The following is a 17,533-nucleotide window of genomic DNA, read 5'->3' as shown; positions in this document are numbered from 1 at the left end:
TTCATAAAAATCCTTTCACTGTGAATATTCATGCCCAGTACTAGCAAGAAAGACAAACATTTTAAAACTATTCCTTGAAACCATTTTCCCATTTTATTTATTTATATTTTAATAAGAACAAGCCTTGCCTAATAAGCTACATAATAGTTTCAGCTCCTACTTTCGCACTGTTTAAAATAGTATTGTTTAATTTGCTTTAATAATAGAATATTTAGTACAATTCAAATGTCATTAAACTTATGAGTTCTCTAATATTCTAGGTTGTCAAAATTTAGGGAGTGCGAGAGGAAATTCAGATACATAGCCAATTCGCCTGAATAATCAAATGCAAGCAATTATCTAGAATGAAATTGGGTTTTGATCTTAGTTTTAGCAGTACTCTGCAACTTTGTTCAATATTTTAAGCTTAGTTTTGTCTGCTAGTTTCTTCCTGTCCTCTGAGATCTTGGCCATGGTCAGTATTCCAGTGAAGATGTCATCTTGACACATGGCACTTAAAAAAACCCAATTTTCATATGTTTTTAGGGAAATAATTAGGATTACAATAGCTAATATCAATGCTTTTATGAAAATCTACAGTGAAATATTATGCACAGTTCTGCTTGTTCTCATAAACAGAAGTTTCTGTCTTATATGACTACTGTTTAGGATTTAGTTAGAAGGAGAAATACAGTAAAAGATACAAGGACTGAAGGCATTAGATGTTTGCATCATGCACAGAGAACACAGCCATTGGGAACGATGCATATAGTATTTTTAAAGAACTTGCTGCCTCAGAGTGTTATTTTGGCCACTTGACTTTAGGTGGACCTGCAAAAAGTAAAGTAATGGCTTTTCATCCTCATAGCTCACAACCTCCGTGGAGGCATCATCTACCGTGTAGCAATTCCACAGAAGAAAGGACAGAAAAGGAGCATTTGAATTCATGTCCTAGATGACCATCCCAGAAGTATCTGCTACATCTTACATTGCAATTCCACCAACAGATTGAATCGTCAAGCGGTTCTGTGTGTGCACCTCTCTTTTCCAGTTCATCTTCTCAGTTATCTTGCCCAATCCTGTGTTGCTTTTTGGACATATAAATATGATTGCTGAATTTGCCTGTTTCATCTTCCATAATTGGATATGCATTGCAATTGGTGATGGGGATTGATATGGCCGCTCCTATGAACTGTTAGATCAGGAACTTAAAAGCTTGCTGTCATGATATCTCAGATGGAAAAAAAGTCCCAAGGAACATTAGTTTGAAAATGGTTGTTTCCAACTCCAGGATCAAGTCTATTTGGGAAACATTGCAGTTAGCATCTTCAGTTAGTGTTAAGTTGATATTGGAAACAAATTATTTACACTGGAAATTGCTTCTCAAGGGGTAAATTAGTATTATGATTGGTATTTGACCACCTCAATTTGAATTTATCAAATGATGTGCCGTATGTTAAATATAAATGTCTCGGTTTATTTGTTAGATAGTGATGCTACATAGTGAATGAAAATCACATTGAATTTTATACTGTACTGAAATAGTTTGCTGAGTTGACAAACTATGAAGTCTAGATGTTTTCCTTTAATTTGTTCATTAGAAATGAAATCATTTATTTGTTATATTTACATCCTGCTTTCTTCTCAGTCATAGTCCAACTCTTTAACCTATTACATTATCCTTCTGGGGTGTGATCAAGGCAGGGGGAACTAATATTTTATAGAAGAAAACAATCTCAAAATGGTGCTTTCTAATTTTGTTTCATCTTGCTCAACATTTGTATTTTTTTTTTTAAAAAAAAACTGTAATCCAGAACAGCAGTGTCTTCATATAGGAGTTTTACTTAGGGAATGTATATTTCTAGCTATATGAGTAGAACCAAAATTTCTGTTGTCCACATCCTCCCTAAAACATTATTGCCACTGGAGAAAAATCTGTGACCTTCCTTCACCATCAGATTTGCATTTTTCTGTGCAGTCCATGAATTTCCTTCTGCTAGTACAAAAATGGCAGAGTTAACTGGAAAACTAGGAATTGAATTTCAGAAGCAACGATTTTGCCTTTGTGGTACAAATCAAGTTGACAGTCTGGGAGCCCAGGCACAGTATTAGATAACAATTTGCTTAACAAAATTTGTTCACATTTTACTTTTTATTATTATTACTATTATTGCTGCTTTGCCTTCTGAAAAGCAAATGTCCCTGAAACTTAAATAAAGGAAATAACTTATTCTTAGTAACTTTTTTCCTAGGTGCTGAGGAAGTCCTCTTGCTTGCTAGAAGAACAGATCTACGAAGAATTTCCTTGGACATGCCAGATTTCACAGATGTTATTCTGCAAATAGACAATATTAGGCATGCTATTGCAATTGACTATGACCCTGTTGAGGGTTACATATACTGGACAGATGATGATGTCAGAGCCATTCGCCGGGCATTTCTTGATGGATCCGGAGCCCAGACACTAGTAACAACAGAAATAAATCATCCTGATGGCATAGCAGTAGATTGGGTGGGTAGGAATTTGTATTGGACTGATACTGGCACAGATCGGATTGAAGTTACACGTTTGAATGGGACGTCAAGAAAGATCCTTATATCAGAAAACTTAGATGAGCCTAGAGCGATAGTGCTCAATCCTGTGATGGGGTAAGTCTTGCAAGTATTTGTTCAATCTTAAAAATATGATGGTTGCTGTGCCTTTTCATTTCTGTGCTATGAAACATGGTACTTTAAAAATGTTAACTGTTTCACCATACCGTGTTGTTCCAGTATGGCTTGTCAGTGTAACGAAATCTGTTTTCCCAACCCATACTTTTTATTGGTATTTAATAAATTTGGAATGTGCAACCATCAGCCTCCTCTAGGTAGCAAAGTCCATGATTTTTCAGTGAGATTTCATTTCTCCTTCCCCATTTAAGTTGTTATTCCTTATGATATTGTGACTCCTTTGTGGATCTCACGAACTCTGAGATCTTTGAAAAAATCTTCCCCTTGGTACCAGTTAATGGAAAAGCTTCTTGCTGAAAGGCACCTTAAAAATGCAATAATATATTTGATAAAATAGCTGTGCTTAAGAATAACACTGCTGTTCTTTTCCTTCAACAACAGTTATATGTATTGGACAGACTGGGGTGAAAGCCCGAAGATTGAGTGTGCTTATCTGGATGGGTCTGAGAGGAAAGTCCTGGTGAATACTTCTCTAGGATGGCCTAATGGTTTGGCACTGGATCTTGAGGAAAACAAACTTTACTGGGGAGATGCAAAGACTGACAAAATTGAGGTAAATGAGAATTTTCCAGGTAACTGTCCCAGAGCAAACATCTTGATTCTTTTCCGGCTCTTTGGAAACATTACCATAGTAGATAGTTTCTGAAAAGGCTGGGGGGAAAAAGCAACAACCCCAGCATAACTGGAGTGGGCTTGAGAGTTTGTATTTCACTTTGAAAGGCCAGGCCTGTCCTGACTAGTCTGAGAACAAGGGGTGCCTTTTGTCCAGGCAAACATAGAGCTGCACTGTCAGAGGCAAAGAAGTAGAGGAAATATTAGAACTGAGCTATTAAAATAAGTCAATTTATTGAAATTTGGCTCTGGAATTCATTACCAGATGACAAACGTGGAGAAAATTATTTAAAACAAATACTATTCTCTTTCAGAATTCTCAGAAGAGAATTGTATTGCAGCTTTATTCTGTCTGGGTAATTTATGTATCCTGTTGGAAGTATTTTGTGTAAGTTCAAGACTTGCTGACTTTATACAATAAAAGTAAAAAAAAAATCAGCAAATATATGATATAAGCCTTCAGGTTGGAAGTATTAATCTTGAGCATGAGGTATCTCTTCTTGCTGTTTCCACAACGTGCCTTCTAAGAGAGCATATTTTTAAAATGCTCCAGGGACTTTTAGAATGTGTTGATTGAATTTGAAGTGGCTGGGCAAGATCTATGGTGGGGATGCTCAAGGTGATTGTTTGCTCTGTGCCCAGATTACCAACCATATTTCTTAAGCACTGTGTTATTTCCTTGGCAAAAATGTTGAAGAATGTATAATAGGTTTGTGCTTCAATTAATCGCATGTTGCATTTTTAGCTGTCCATTGTTTCAGAAAACCAACCTTTTTGTTCCTCAAGGATTCCCTTGAGGGGGGGAAATCCACCCAGCCCCACTCCCAAGCAGGAAAATACTACTACATACATAGGAGTGTGTTCCTTAATTATGTGTGTAAAACTTCACATGGCAGAAACAGCAGTTATTCTTTCTTGGCAGAGACGTTCCCATCTGCAGCATTCAGCTGTAAATACAAAGGCCTCAGTCACTTCACAAGCCGTTTATATCCTAAAGAAACCATTTGACAAGCCTTGTCAAACCTTGCGTGACAACAGCCTTTGGGGCTTTCACTGCAAATTTGGCACCCTGTGGTAACATTGTTCCCAGTTCTTTAAAAAAAAAAAAAAAAGTTTTTTCTGAGTTGGTTTGGCAGCTTATTTGAAAGGTGGGGGGAAGAGGGGAGAGAGCAAAAAAAATGTAGCGCGTGTGTGTGTGTGTGTATATATATATATCAGATATATATGTATGTAGCAGATATATATAAATAAATAAAAATATTGGATTCAACAGATACAGCTGATGCAAAGTAAATGGCATAAATAAATTGAATGAAAATGTAGGATTCCATCAGAAAACTACATTCCAGGAACAAATTAATGTGGCTTACAAGGTTCCAGTGGTGAGAGAAGCAAAGAGTCGTTGACAATCTGCCTGCAAAAATGCCTAACTCTCTTTAAAAACCAGTTTTATGGGTTGGTATTGTCAACATTTGCTTAATGATTGTGTGTAATTGCATAATTAAAAAATGTTGACCTATTTGTCTATTTTTAGAAATCTTTTTCTAATTTAAATTGCTTTAAAACTATATAGTTAAAAGATAAAATGGAACATACAGAATCACCACTTTTTTCCCCACCTATAGCTTCAGAAGCTTTGTGATTACTTTCTTGAAGGATTCAGAATTTGCACCCAGACATTCTCTAAAGTATTGTGCCATGCTAAACGGTGTCTGTGAAGCATGACACAGGTCATTAGTGTCAGGCCCTCCACCTCTATCTGCAAACCCAACAAAACTCATTTGCTACTTCTGACAACTTGGTTCTTCCTACTTTTTCTCCATATAGTCATTTGATGGATATTGTGGAAACAAAGCCTTGCTCTATGTCAGAAAAGGCTTTCAAAACAATGACTTCCATAAAGAAATAATTTTTCTTCTAAGTAATTTCTACATACGTTAAAGATGATATTTAAAATAGTACTTTTAATCTCCAGCTCAGGTTTGAAGAATTTCGCCCTTGTAAAAGATAGCAGGATCTTCTGGGATGGTTACTTTTACATGTGTAAAATGCAAATCAGTCCAGAGTTTTAGAATACATGTTAATATTTATTCCTCAAAATTTAATTGCATGCTTCTTTTGTGTCTTAATTTTGTTTTATGTTTTGGGGGAAAAGAAAACACCTCATCAAATTCTTACTCAGAAGTTAGTTGCGGGGCAAATTCACTGTTCCACTTCCTGTCTTTAGTTCCCAAACTAAATTTCTTTGAGGCAACAACAGTACTAGCAAGGAAAATGACTGTGTGTGTGGCTTCCTTTCTTCAATGTTCTACAGTTCATACCAAATGGTATTTTAAATTTGTTGAAACAGTTCTGTTGGATCTATAAATTGCTCTTTTCTTACACAAGTAAACAAATTTATAGTTCACCAAGCTTTTTAAAAATTACTGAAAAAGTAGCTGCTTTGTACTTAAAATTAATGATGTATTCTTTAACCTGCATCAAAATAAACTTTTATTTTTAAAAATTGGGATAGGGAGGAAGAGACGGTTGGGAGCCTTGAATAGGGTAACTGACCTTTGACCTGTGAGGAGGCTATGTCAGAAGTAAAGCAGTTGCCTTCCCACAGTCAAAGGAGAAATGGACGTCGATCATCCTGAATAATACTGAGTAGCCTGACTTCCAGGGAACCAATTAAAGGACTGCTGTGGACTCAAACAATACAGTTTCCATACAAGCTTGAAACTTCTGATTTTCTTATTCTGATTGAAACAGAATGTTGGCTTTTTGTCATTTCCTATACATTTGGACCATATTACATGGAAAACAGTAACACAAAAATATTTAGAACCAGCCTTCCGCTTATGTGACTGAAGCTTTGGTAATGCATACATAGGGATATATCTCACCAAAAACCTTTCTTTAGTGATTCTTGTGCTGAATCTTTTGATCTTTCAGCATGCTTTGGATTGGGAAGGGGGAGGAAGGGAGGGAGGGAAGAGCAGTGGACAGGAAGGAAAACTCGATGGGAGTGAAAAATATGCTTTGCTTGCATAAAGATGGGAATGTGTCCAATCAGAACACATCTTGTTATCTTAATAAATAAGCTTATCAAGAGGAAATCTATTAAAAAGCTAAGGAATTACACAGAGACCACTGTACAATTACACTAATTCAGGTCTTACATCCAGAGTATTGAAGGAACTATCAGGATCACTAACTATAATTTCCAGAAAACCTGGAGAACTGGCAATGTCCCAGAAGACTGGGAGACAGCAAATGTTCCTGTCCACAAAAAAGGGGGGATCTGGGAAATTATGGGTCTCTTAGCTTGATGGGCAAGTTTTTTGAGAAGATTATTGAACAATGTATTTGTGATCAGTTGGTTAAGAATGTAGCAGTTAACAACAGCCAGCATGGGTTTTATTACAAGTCATGCCAGACTAACCTTACCTACTTTTTTGACAGAGTTACTAGCTTAATAGATCAGGGGAATGCCATAGACATAGTGTACCTTAACCTCAGCAATGCATTTGATAAAGTCTCCCATGATGTCCAAATTAATAAAATCACAAAATATGAGCTATAAGATGCAACACAAGACAGTACTTCTAAATGCCTCAATATCAGCTTGGAGCGTAGTATTAAGTGGACTAAGGGTTCTGTCTTGGGCCCTCTGTTGTTCAGCATTTTTATTAATGACCTGGATGGAAAGATTGAGTTGGTCACCAGATTTAAAATAATGCACAACTAGGAGGAGTGGATAACTCTTTAGAAGAGAAAAAAGTTGCAGAAAGATGTAGACAGACATGAACCGTAGGCTGGAACAAAACAGAATAAAATTCAACAGGATTGGAACTATAATCTTGGAAGAAAAAAAATGAAAGGCTCAGTATAGTCTGGGGAGACTTGATTTGGCAGTAGTACAGGTAGAAAGGATCTGGGTATTTTATTAAATCATAAATTGAACATAAGACGCAACAGATAAATGCATTTTTTTTTCATTTAAAAACAAAACTTTAGTTATAGGTTGATAGACAACTTGTTTGGTAATGATGCTTCTTTAAAAATTCTTAGTAGTTGATTGCTGACTCAAAGTAAATAATTGTTCCATCTTATCCTGCTTTATTCAGCCTCATCTCAAATGCTCTGTTGACTTTTGGGCGCTAATTTAGAAAAATGAGAATAGATTCAGAAAGGATAATGAGGTTGATCAGGAGATTAGAAATGAGGGTCCTGTGGAGAGAAAATGAAGAGTTGTGTATATCTAGTCATGAGAAGGGAACTGTGGAAAGATGTGAGAGCCCTTGTAAATGCCTGAATGACTGCCACATAGAAGAATGTCAAGACCTGCTCTCTCTCATTCTAGAGTGCAGGACATAGAACAGTGGATTTAAGTTATGGGAAGGCAGATTTCAACTGAATTTTAGGAATAGCTTGGTAACAGAAAGAACGCTTGATGATGGAACCAGTTATCCAGAGAGGTGGCAGGGTCCCTTCCATTGAATGGGTTCAGTGAGATGCTAGAGAGACATCTGTTTGGGATGCTATAATGTGAATTCCTGTACCAACCAGGGAACTGTACTCACTGGCCTACATGGCCCTTTTCAATGGTACAATTCTATATATTTTTGAGAGGGAGGGAAAGGCAGATGATGGCCCATGCATCGTGCAAATTATACAGTTTACATACTTGTGCCAGATGTTATGTCCCAAATACATAATGTCATTTGTATGATGATGTTGATACACATGTCTCATTTTGATATCATGGCTTTGTCAATATTGGAGGGTGGTGTTTTCCCATTAATTTAGAAAAAGTCCTAAGCATTGCTTCCTCCATTGTGGGTATGTTTTGAAATATGCACAATGCATACAAATGTACAATATAAGAAACAGAGTGTTTAAAAGTTAAAGCAGCATTGTAGAAGGTTCTGGATGTTACATTGTACGTTAGAACTTGATTGGAAGAAAGAGTCAACTTTCATTAAAGTTGACTCTTTAAAAAAAAAAAAAGCCTCTACTTTCATTAAAATATATGTTTATGTTCCCACATGGCTCACATTCAGAAGTCTTCCAATTCTGTAAACCAGAAAAGTAAAAGAAGACAAAGGGAATAAAACAAGTTAATGAGGTGGGATGGAATAATGTCCAAATGAAAGCTGAAAGCTGTCTTTTTAAAAACCCTAGAATTTATTGGTTTGTGCTTGTTTGGATTTGCTTTTGTCCTTCCAGTTTGGCTGCTTAGATTTATACATTGTCATATAATGTAGCATATTTGGCTTTTACTTAGTCAACTTACCAATTATGGATTATTCAGTAAACTACCATGTTTTAAATAAAAAGATTTGTGCACCAGGTCCCACAGTTTTTATGGTAGTTGTGCAATAGATGAAAGTATTTGAATCTCTTCAGTGGTAATACATGTTTATGCAAAGCACTATTCTCAGATTTAGTTCCACTTCATTGGTTATCTGGCTTTAATTTGAAATATTTGCTAACATCTCCATGTTAGCATATGTAACAGTGATCTATTTAGCTTTTTATACAATTTAGGCATTTCAGTGAGTGTTACGAGATTAAATGATACTGGATTGTTTTCCTTTTTCCAAACCTGTATTTAGAGCAACATCAGATGAAAATGTTGTAAGAAACATTTTCCTCACGGTGGTTACCAGTGAATAATTTTTCATGTTCTGACCACCTTCATTTTAAATAATTGAGGAAATTTACCTCAGTGGTTTTGTTTTGCTCTGTTTAATTTCATTTTCTCCATGCTCTGTGTGCATGTGGTTAAACTGCTCCAAAAAAATCTGTCCTCAGGATACGCTCTTAGCCATTGCACGTAGGTGACTATATAGCGGAAACTCTATTTTCACACAGTCTGGATCAGCCTTTCTCAACCTTTTGACCCTGGAGGAACCCTTGAAATATTTTTCAGGCCTCAAGGAACCCCTGCACATTCAGGCTCATATATAGGCCAGAGGTTACAAAAGTATTATATTTGTTTCATGAGTAGGCCTGAATATATGCACTATCATTGTTCTTAAACTAAAAATAAAGAATGAAACTTATCTCTTTAATGTGAAGTTGCCTGAATTAATATTTTTTAAAATAAATCATGATCTCCCAGGGAACTCCCGGTGACCTCTTGTGGAATCCTAGGATCCCACGGAACCTTGTCTGAGAAACCCTGGTCTGGATTGTAGATGGCTTTTGTAGCTTCAGTGCCACATTGTGTGACCCATTTGGGGAAAAAGAGCTGATTAGAAGGAGGGTGTGCTCAGAATCACTCAGCATTAACTTGATAGAAATATTCAGGCTTGTTCAACTAATATCAGCAACTATCATTTATATTAAAGACTGTGTTCAGTTTTTTATGAGTATTCATTGTCCTTGAGGAGACATCCGTCACTCAAAAAAGGGAAGGGTTTCTCCTAATGTTGATTGACTAGAGTCATCCTGTGGGAAATGATGCTAACTTAGTCTAAACTGTGTGTGACCCCTGCCTCTTTTTTTTTTGTGAGCAATAAAGACATAAGGGGGGCCCAAGGAGGGTTTAGCAGAACCCCCACAGCCATCTGTGCCCTTCGTTGGCAGAAGTGGCTTTCACTTGAACTTGCATTTGACAAGCATGTTCTGTCTCATTCAGAAGGATCCTTCAAAGACAACTAATTGAAATGCTTGCACCCCTTCATTCCTTTTCCACCGCCACGCACTGGCCCCCAGGTTTGCTTAAACTTCAGGACACTAGCATTCACAGTTAATGAGGGTGGGGCAGGGGGACAGACCATGCAGATCTGCCTTTAAAAAAGGAAGTAGAAGTCTGTGGGAAAGGGGTTTTTTTTTTAGTCCCCCTTTCCAACCCCTTATGCCAATGTCTGAGAATTTAGCAGAGCTAATAAAGAAGCTGGGCTGCTCTTCCCCGCCAAACTTTTTGTTGCACACTTGTTAGAAATTCTTTTTGTCTTTCTAGTCCTTGACTTCATGAAACGAAACACAAATCAGGTCCCCAGAATGAAAGGTTGCATGTCTGCCTTGTGGCATTTGGAATGAAACTATTCACTGCCTGGATGACTATAAATAGAAAGCCAGGAGCTGCTAATTCTCCACTTTGAGGTTCTTGCAAAGAAGCCCTCTTCCTGGTGAAGGGTGACTTTTGAAAGAAACCTTGGCAAGGAATCCATTCCCTTGCACTTCTAGGTATAGCAGTGTTTTGTCTAACAAAGGTGTATTCTTGGACCTATAGCAAGATATATCATCTCATCTGTGGAATTCCATGTGAAATTTGAATGCAGAACGAACACCATTCTTTCTGCATTTTGCTCCTGAAAGATTTCTCTTGGCTTTCCTCCAGCCGTCGGCTCCTTTTTAACTTGTATTCATTCTTCAGCAAGAAGACTAAATTAGTGGTGCAGGGGGTGGTTTTTTTTCCCAGATTCTGAGAGACAGAGCAAGAATTGTGATTGTTTTTTGTTTTTTGAAAACACGATAAAAGATTTTATTCTTCCAATGGACTTCTGAAGTTGCCGACGTAAGAATCCAATAGCTTACTGTTGCAGTTCTTCAGGCAATTTGTTTGGTTGATTTGGCCGTTATGAATGCTTAAAAATGCTGTGTTGTCCTTTTATGCAAAGCGCTGTCAGATGTCTTTCTCCTCCCCTTCTAGTTCGTTCTAAAGAAACTGGGAAAGAGGGAGGAGGGGAGGGGAGTTTCTGCCATACTCCCAATAGCTTGGATGAGCACCCATGAGCAAAAGTGGTCAATAAATCATCTGCCTGAGCAGGCACTTTTTAAAACTGTCCCACGTCACCATTGTTTCTGAGTTGTGAGACCAGGAATTCATGCCTGCTTTGAAGTTTTCTGCAGGATTAATTGCAATCTGAACAGTTTTTTGTTACATATTTTTGTGGTTGCGTATTACTGAGGCATAGTTTGTACTGTAGACTTCATTATTTCTATGACTCATATTTGTTACAGCTGACCACAATTAATTTTTTAATTTAATTCTGCTTACACTTTCTTGTTTAAAAAAAACAGCAACAATTCTTAAAGTTGATTCTCAGTTTTGCACAAAGATCATACCTCAGCTTGCTGAAGGAAATGGTGGAAAACATTTAAACCTAAAATTGGTTATTCCCACACCTGCAACATGAAAAGTCTGAAGGTGGCTTTCCCCCTCCCCCCATTTCCCTTGTTGCTCAAACATGGGTATAAGAAAACAGTTCAAAGGGCAATGCTAATTTTCAATAGATGCTACCAACTCTTTAATCTGGCCTACTTCTCAGTTTTTATGATGAGTCATTGTTATGTCTGCATGCTGATTTCATTGTGATGCTCCATATGTTTTGCTTGTCACTGTTTATGGTAAGGCTTCCTTCACCTAAGAGCACCCTGCTGCCCTTTTGCGTTGGCTGCGCATCTAGGTAGCCCCACCATCTTTTCCCTTTCTAACTTTCCCTCGGGAGCCTGTTGTGAACTATTGAACACATTGAATCCTTTGTCAGTTTTCATCTTGCTTTGTCTTGGGTGCCTTTGTCCAAAGCTTCTCCAGTTTTACAAGAGTGTTGTAAATGCTGTCCATCATCCATCCATAGATATAAAATGTGTCTTCCGTTACTCACAGCTTTGTTATATTTATGGTGACTAGATATTTTTCTTAAAATTGCCTGTTAGTTAAATTTGCTTCATGGTTGCAGTTATATCTGCATATGAATTTGACCTTGGTGAATCTCCTCTGAACATGATGATATTTTCCTTTATCAGAGATCATAATGATATCTTTTGGTAAAGAATATTTGCTTCCTTAGATATAACTAGGCTTTTGAAGTTAACAATTGAACTTTCACATTAAAATATTGCTATTTTATTGTTTGTTATTTAGGACTAGCTGATAGAAAATTTCTAGCACCTAACATTCATTTTCCAGCAGGTAATTGTAAAACATAAGTTTAATTTTTTTAGAGAGTGATACAAATTCCTATTTTATTTTACAGGATTATCTAAATAATTTTGAACATCTTCTGAACTTTTTTTCTGCAACAGTGCTCTTTCTGTTTCCTACAAAACATCAAATTGTAGTATTTTAAGTATAATCTTACGAGCAGATCAATTACATACAAATTAGAAATAGGAAACCCTACATTATTGATTGCTGCTAGTATTAGAATGTTTCCTGTTACTGTTTATTAACACTTGACACTACATGACAACCAGGTCATTTACATGGAACATCTAAAAGTAAAAAAAATAGATACATAATCTTATCCTACACTCATTTAAGCCAGCCTTTCACAATTTGTTGTCCCTTCAGATAATTTATATCAATCTCTAGTATCCAGAGGCAAGGGATTTATACCAATCCCTGGTATCCAGAGGCAATATCAGAGATTCTGATGTGGCACCCCCTGTTTGAGGAAAGCTAACCTAATCTAACTTTAGGGCTAATTACTATCTTTGCATCTGAAACTTGCAATTTTGTTAACCTTTTTTGTTTTGTTTTTTTCAGTGTACTGCTATTTAAAATGCAAACCATAAAATAAGTTCAGGCATTAACTGTTATTGTGATATCAATATGAAAGATTTCTTTCACAAACAAGTGAATGACTATGAATTCTTAGAACCCTTGGGTGTAGCTTTATGTACATATACAAATTTGAAGGTTCGTGTTTTTGATGCTAGAAGTTCATGAAGACTAATATAAAAAGCCTTATTGATATAAAAATAATTGCATTATATCATTACTGTGTAAAAGAATGCTGGTACAACATCATGTATTTTTCACCTTCCTATCTGACACGTTATTGCTAAAACTATATATTGAATTTGCTTGAGCAAAATGTTTAAGTTGCTTTCCATGTCTTGGTATCCAAGAACAAGTATTATAAAGAAGAGCCAGTTTGGTCTAGTGGTTAGAAACCAGGTCTAGTGGCTAAGAAACCAGGAGACTGAGAGTTCTAGTCCTGCCATAGGCATGAAAGCCTGCTGGGTGACCTTGGGCCAGTCACTCTCTCTCAGCCCAACTCACCTCACGGGGTGGTTGTTGTGGGGCAAATAGGAGGAGGAAGGAGTATTAGGTATGTCTGCCACCTTGAGTTATTTATAAAAATAATAAAGGCGGGATAAAAAATAAATAAAACACATTTCCTTGGTGCTTGGTTTTTTGGGTGCTTATGCATACCATAAATGTTGGACTCTACTAATATGCTGCTGCTGTTTCAGCACATGGAAGATTAATAAAGATGGAGGAATGCTTGGGTTAAGCTCAGAGCCATCTAGGTTTTACTGGATTCGAAATTGCTTTGGGCCCCAGACTGTATGGCCAGTGGCAATGGATTATGGGTGTTTTTGTTGTTGTTTATTCGTTTAGTCGCTTCCGACTCTTCGTGACTTCATGGACCAGCCCATGCCAGAGCTTCCTGTCAGTCGTCAACACCCCCAGCTCCCCCAGGGACATGTCCGTCACCTCTAGAATATCATCCATCCATCTTGCCCTTGGTCGGCCCCTCTTCCTTTTGCCTTCCACTCTCCCTAGCATCAGCATCTTCTCCAGGGTGTCCTGTCTTCTCATTATGTGGCCAAAGTATTTCAGTGTTGCCTTTAATATCATTCCCTCAAGTGAGCAGTCTGGCTTTATTTCCTGGAGGATGGACTGGTTTCTTCTTGCAGTCCAAGGCACTCTCAGAATTTTCCTCCAACACCACAGTTTCAAAGCATCTCTCTTCCTTCTCTCAGCCTTCCTTATGGTCCAGCTCTCGCAGCCATATGTTACTCCTGGGAACACCATTGCTTTAACTAAGCGGACCTTTGTTGTCAGCATGATGTCTCTTCTCTTGACTATTTTACTGAGATTTGTCATTGCTCTTCTCCCAAGGATTAAGCGTCTTCTGATTTCCTGACTGCAGTCAGCATCTGCAGTAATCTTTGCACCTAGAAATACAAAGTCTTTCACTGCTTCTACATTTTCTCCCTCTATTTGCCAGTTATCAATCAAGCTGGTTGCCATAATCTTGGTTTGTTTGAGGTTTAGCTGCAAGCCAGCTTTTGCACTTCCTTCTTTCACCTTCATCATAAGGCTCCTCAGTTCCTCTTCACTTTCAGCCATCAAAGTGGTATCATCTGCATATCTGAGATTGTTAATGTTTCTTCCAGCGATTTTAACTCCAGCCTTGGATTCCTCAAGCCCAGCACATCAAATGGTGTGTTCTGCGTACGAGTTGAATAGGTAGGGTGAGAGTATACAACCCTGCCGTATTCCTTTCCCAATCTTAAACCAGTCCGTTGTTCCATGGTCTGTTCTTACTGTTGCTACTTGGTTGTTATACAGATTCTTCAGGAGGCATACAAGATGACTTGGTATCCCCATACCACTAAGAACTTGCCACAATTTGTTATGGTCCACACAGTCAAAGGCTTTAAAATAGTCAATAAAACAGAAACAGATGTTTTTCTGAAACTCCCTGGCTTTTCCCATTATCCAGCGGATATTGGCAATTTGATCCCTAGTTCCTCTGCCTTTTCTAAACCCAGCTTGTACATCTGGCAATTCTCGCTCCATGAATTGCTGAAGTCTACCTTGCAGGATTTTGAGCATTACCTTACTGGCATGTGAAATGAGTGCCACTGTTCGATAGTTTGAACATTCTTTAGTGTTCCCTTTTTTTGGTATGGGGATATAAGTTGATTTTTTTCCAGTCTGATGGCCATTCTTGTGTTTTCCAAATTTGCTGGCATATAGCATGCATTACCTTGACAGCATCATCTTGCAAGATTTTGAACAGTTCAGCTGGGATGCCGTCATCTCCTGCTGCCTTGTTATTAGCAATGCTTCTTAAGGCCCACTCAACCTCACTCTTCAAGATGTCTGGCTCTAGCTCACTGACCACACCATCAAAGCTACCCCCGATATTGTTATCCTTCCTATACAGGTCTTCCGTATATTCTTGCCACCTTTTCGTGATCTCTTCTTCTGTTAGGTCCTTGCCATCTTTGTTTTTGATCATACCCATTTTTGCCTGGAATTTACCTCCAATGTTTCTAATTTTCTAATTATGGGTATTACCTTTCAACTCAATGTGAAAGGCCACAGGCTCTCCACCCCATTGTTAAAGAAATAACAGAACAATTAATCAGTTTGAATCTGGTTTAAACAAATGTAAGGTTGTACACGTGGTATGGTTTAAACCTGGTGACCGGACTGTTTATTTCTCCCGAAAAGGGATAAAACAACAGCTATATTTTTTTTCTAAAAGACATTGAAAATTAAGAGTTTAAGGCCAGTATTTTGTATATTTGGGTTAAGCCTCAACTGTTAAATATAAAATATAGTAAATTCTAAATATATGCTGCTTGCAACATTACCAACAAATTTTCATAACATTCTGACACAAAGTAGTGATTTCAAATTAATGGTCTTAGCAAATAGTACATTTCATCTAAAGCAAATACTGCTCAGATGACTGTTCTTAGTATAGCAGTGCACTAAGTAGCATTAGATGAAATCAAACAAAGTACGATAACAAGTGCATTTTTCCCTTTAATATAAAACAAATTGAGGATGAATCCCAAGTTAATAAAATACTTTGTTTTTGTTTGTTCTAATTTTCGACCAAGGTCAGTCTAATGCAGCCTTTCTCAACTTTTTGACCCTGGAGAAACCCTTGAAATCTTTTTCAGACCTCAGGGAACCCCTGCACATTCAGGCTCAAATATAGGCCAGAAATTACAAAATTATTATATTCGTTTCATGGTGGGCCTGCATATGTGCATTAACAGTGTTCTTAAACTAAAACTAAAGAATGAAACTTACCACTTTAATGTGAAGTTGCCCGAATTTGAAATTATTTTTAAATAAATCGTGTTCTCCCAGGGAACCCCTAGTAGCCTCTCACGGAACCCTAGGGTTCCAGGGAACCCTGGTTGAGAAACCCGGGTCTAATGTATCAAGTTCTAATACTGAAAAGGCAAAACTTAAAATTCACAGTGGGCAGGTTTTGTCAGGATATGGAGTGAAGAATCTCGCCGAGACCAGAAGATTAAGCTCTAGTGTTTATTTTTCTACCCTAAAGGACGAAATCCTGCTAAACTGAAAAGGCACCAGCAAACCCTACCAGAAAAGCACAGAAAGCTGAGGTGGTTCTTTTCTGGTCTTCTTTATTGGGACCCAAAGAGATTCAGTACTGTGCGTGCGCTTTTCCCCCTGGAGAGGGCTTCAGCAGCAATCTCCATAACAGGTTTTATGTGAATGTTCTGCTTGTTCTTCTGCACAATAACTTTTTACAATTATTTTTTCTCTTTTAACAGGTTTCAGTTTGGGAAGTTCAAAACAACCTCATCCCACCTTGTATAAAATAGCCTTTCACAAATTGGGAGGGAGAAAGGTTGGTTGGAAGTAGCTTCAGGACTCTCTCCTAGCCCATGCTACAAATTAAACCACTCCTCCAGACTGTATGTAAACTTAACCAGACTAGGGATCAGTCAGTGCATGCTTGTGCCTTAAGAAATGCTCTTTGGTTTGTAAACTCTCTGCTATTTTTAACCATGTTCCAGTCTGTGACACCAAACGAGAGCTTGCCCAAATGGGCTTAATTTTAGGATAGACTTGTATCATGGAACTAATTTTTAGCTAAAGGGATAAGCTATCTGGTCCTTGGGGGAATCATGAAGCCATCTCTACTGCCAGGAGGAGGGAGGAAGAAAGTTTGCAGGAGAGTAAAATCAAACATATCCACTCAATGTTAAGAATATGTTTGAATATAGTTTATGTTGTGGGTATTATTATGTAATGTATTTCATCTTTAAACCACTGCAACTTGAATTTTAACAATGATATGATGCAGTTGAGGAGCAAGTCTGGAAAATACAAATTGGGGAAGGCTGATTTTATCTTCCACCCAATATTGCTGTTTGGATAGCTAATCTTGACATTAAAAATTCAAAATGGCAAGGATAATATCAGGACTTTGAAGAAAGTCTCTGTAGTTACTATGCCAGTGAAAGTAGAGTTATCATGCTCTCAGAGAATGCATCTGCATTCTCTGTCAACAATAAAAATACTTGTTCTTTCCCATTCTTTGCTTGTGAGTGAATCAGGGCCATTTGGCAGACTGTTGTTAAAAGACCAGAGGTTGACCTAGATTAGATCATTGTTCTGACCTGGCAGACACATGAGAATTCCTTGGGTTATGTAGGTGTGTGTCTCCAAATGCACATTCCAGTGTGGGTGGTCTGTCCG

The 17,533-nt window shown here is 37.6% G+C and overlaps 1 protein-coding gene and 1 long non-coding RNA gene across 4 annotated transcripts in view; both read left to right on the top strand.

Moving 5' to 3' along the window:
* Window positions 1–17,533, top strand: part of LOC134487462 (uncharacterized) — a 312,713-nt gene that overhangs the window by 243,449 nt on the left and 51,731 nt on the right. The gene's annotated exons all lie outside the window — the stretch shown is intronic.
* Window positions 1–17,533, top strand: part of LRP5 (LDL receptor related protein 5) — a 157,797-nt gene that overhangs the window by 88,533 nt on the left and 51,731 nt on the right. For all 3 annotated transcript variants that reach the window (XM_063289268.1, XM_063289265.1, XM_063289269.1), the window contains exons 6-7: window positions 2,232–2,628; window positions 3,091–3,262. In XM_063289268.1, coding sequence (XP_063145338.1) covers window positions 2,232–2,628; window positions 3,091–3,262 — 569 coding nt within the window. The remainder of the gene's footprint in view (window positions 1–2,231; window positions 2,629–3,090; window positions 3,263–17,533) is intronic.

This window comes from Candoia aspera, chromosome 1 (assembly GCF_035149785.1).
Source record: "Candoia aspera isolate rCanAsp1 chromosome 1, rCanAsp1.hap2, whole genome shotgun sequence".
NCBI lineage: Eukaryota > Metazoa > Chordata > Lepidosauria > Squamata > Boidae > Candoia > Candoia aspera.
The sequence above is the reverse complement of the archived record's forward strand: the minus strand, read 5'-3'. Positions and strand labels throughout refer to the sequence as shown.